The sequence below is a fragment of the Pteropus vampyrus genome, unplaced genomic scaffold, assembly GCF_000151845.1.
Source record: "Pteropus vampyrus isolate Shadow unplaced genomic scaffold, Pvam_2.0 Scaffold350, whole genome shotgun sequence".
Taxonomy (NCBI): Eukaryota; Metazoa; Chordata; class Mammalia; order Chiroptera; family Pteropodidae; genus Pteropus; species Pteropus vampyrus.
In genome coordinates this window covers 986715-989413 of record NW_011889131.1, presented here as the reverse complement: position 1 = coordinate 989413, position 2699 = coordinate 986715, and the positions used below count along the sequence as shown (strand labels likewise).

The following is a 2699-nucleotide window of genomic DNA, read 5'->3' as shown; positions in this document are numbered from 1 at the left end:
ATCTCCAAAAGGTGAAAGCAGGAAACCCTCCCTCTAGAGGTGTCAGGAACCCAATGGCACTTTCAGGTGCAGGTGGCCGCAGGTACATAATTTTGCTCTCCTGAAAATGCTTAGGAGCACTAGGACTATTTTGACTTAGACTTAGAGACTTAGGTGAGAAAATAACCTTCTCTCATGACACAAACCAACCCTCCATTTTATTGGGCATGATGGCATGGCAGAAGTGTGCTTCTTAGGGTATGACTTCCTTGCTCAAGTTACATACTATTCTTTTCTAGAATGTTCTCTACCATACTTAAAAGAGTTGTGGTTCAACTTTCTCCTCTGCAAAATGAAGAAAGTATCAAAATGTCTCGCAGGGTTGTGGCAAAGATTTATTTTTGTTTATAAAGCCAGACACTAGTTAAAGAGGTAAAGACAGATTTTAATCAGTAGTATATTACTATAATAGAGAAGAGAGTCCAGGGTGAACTGAACTCAACCTCCATTTGTACAGAGGAAACTGGACTTTTTAAAGGGAGAATAAGGGAATAGATAAGAGGTTGAGGGGGGTCTCAGCAGAGGAAGAGAACTGAAAAATTACAAAAAGCGGGAAGAGGAGTTTGGTTCGTGTGAAACTCATCTGGGTTTGCTAACTGGTATTTACCTAAGTTAGCCTCCTCCCCTCCCACAGGTGCTAGGAGGCAGGGGCCCTATCTTCAGATGTTGCCTGGAACCAGAGTCAATGTTTTTTGACAACCTTGGGTTTTCTCAGGCAGGCAATTAAAGGGGTGCTAGAATCACCCTATGGATGAGGCCTTGAGAAACTACGTTAGTGTTTGTTCAAGTCTTTTATATGCCAAGGTTGACAGGCTTAGTCAAGAGGAGGACTCAGAAGAGTTGGTCGAGAGTGTGGTCAAGGAGAGAATCTCTGCCATTTGTTATAAGAATTAACTGAGATATTGGCTGTGAAAGTGCTTGTTGGACTATAACACAGCACATTAACATCAATTGACATGTTCTTTCATATAAAACCAATCATATTCCTTCTCCTCCTTCAAAATTCTTGTTAAAATTCTCCCTTACACTGAGTTTCCACTTCTAAACATGCTGCCACTCAGTGATAACACCTACTCTATGTGCTGTACTATATTAACACCTTCTATACTTTACATACATCGTAAGATTTCCTTCAAATGACTCTTTAGGAAATATTACTTTACAGAAGCTCAGAAAAGTTAGGAAATTAACTAAGGTTCACACAGCCAGTGAGTGGCAGAGGCCAGATTCATATTCAACTCTGGTGTTAGCTGGTTCCATTAAAGAAATTCCTTTCACCTTTTAAATGGTTCAATTAAAAAGAAAACCAATTTATTCTTAAAACACTGGACATGTTCATCGCTCAGAAGATTTTTAAAACAAGAATCTCATACATATGAGCTCTCATTCTAACCAGATTCTAAGATATTTAGAAGGGCCTGAGTCAAGTTAGGCACTTTTCAGCTTATGAAATATTTCTTCAGCACCACTATATGTCATAGCAAGATATTTAAGCCATTGCACCTGCCGGTGGGGAACGAGGGAAAAGGACACAAAATAGTAAATGCTAAACTGTGCGGTCCAGGAAAGAGATCAACAATGAGTTAGGATAGTAGGAGAAGGTTTTACGGATGATTAGAACTGAGCTCCACCCGAAGGGATATTGATACTGAGAAGGAAACAGAGGGACATTCCAGGGTAGAAGGTGGGGAGCAAGAGTGGTAAGAGCTTATATACCTTTCAAACTCAGTGTATATACTGTCACAGAGCTTGAGCGACCGACATCTCTGTTTATCCGCTGACATTATCGTAGAAGGAAGCTATCTCAGAAGTTTAAATTTCTGAAGTAAGAACGGCTGGCTGGTCGATGAGCGGGAAAAGGTAATCCACGCGGGCGATCCTACTGCCTCTGGCGCCCCTTAGCGGGACTGCATTCCCACGACCTGAAACGACGACTTAGAGGTATAACCATTCGCCTCTCTACAACGCTTCCCCAAACTAAGATTCCGGAGGGGGCTGCCACCTGTACCCACGCGCAGCGCACGCGCGAGGCCCTTCTTAGCCGCACAAAGACTGCGGAAGGAGGTTTGGCGCAAGCGCTCTAATGCTCTCTGAAAATAGGGTTATCATCTCGCCTCCTGGCGCAGGAAGAACAAGGCGACGCATGCGGCGTGAGGATGCGCGGGACTTATTTCACGCTGGGGGCCGCGGTGACGTAATGACAAGGAGGCGGTGGTCAAAGAACGGAAGCCGGGAGGGAACCAGGGCGGAAGGGGACCACGGCCAGGCTTGTGTTCGGTCCCTTGGCAGGGCTGGGGTTCCGATGTGGTCCCCAGAGCGGGAGGCCGAGGCCCCTGCCGGGGGAGACCCGGCAGGTCTTCTGCCCCCCGAGTGGGAGGAGGATGAGGAGCGCATGTCCTTCCTGTTCTCTGCCTTCAAAAGGAGTCGCGAGGTGAACAGCACCGACTGGGACAGCAAGATGGGCTTCTGGGCGCCGCTGGTGCTGAGCCACAGCCGCCGCCAGGGGGTGGTGCGCCTGCGTCTGCGGGACTTGCAGGAGGCCTTTCAGCGCAAGGGCAGCGTCCCGCTGGGGCTGGCCACGGTGCTGCAGGATCTGCTGCGGTGAGGGCGGGTCCGGACCCCGAGCGGGGGCGGCTCCCTGAGGGCAGGGGCTTGGCGGG

General features: G+C 47.8%; 1 protein-coding gene across 2 annotated transcripts in view; it reads left to right on the top strand.

Moving 5' to 3' along the window:
• Positions 1 to 2258: 2258 nt before the first annotated feature.
• CHMP7 (charged multivesicular body protein 7) overlaps positions 2259 to 2699 on the top strand; it is a 10435-nt gene continuing 9994 nt past the window's right edge. The window contains exon 1 of one of the 2 annotated variants that reach the window (XM_011378979.2): positions 2259 to 2640. In XM_011378979.2, coding sequence (XP_011377281.1) covers positions 2342 to 2640 — 299 coding nt within the window. In that variant the 5' untranslated portion in view covers positions 2259 to 2341. The remainder of the gene's footprint in view (positions 2641 to 2699) is intronic. The other variant, XM_011378980.2, reaches the window with a different exon arrangement.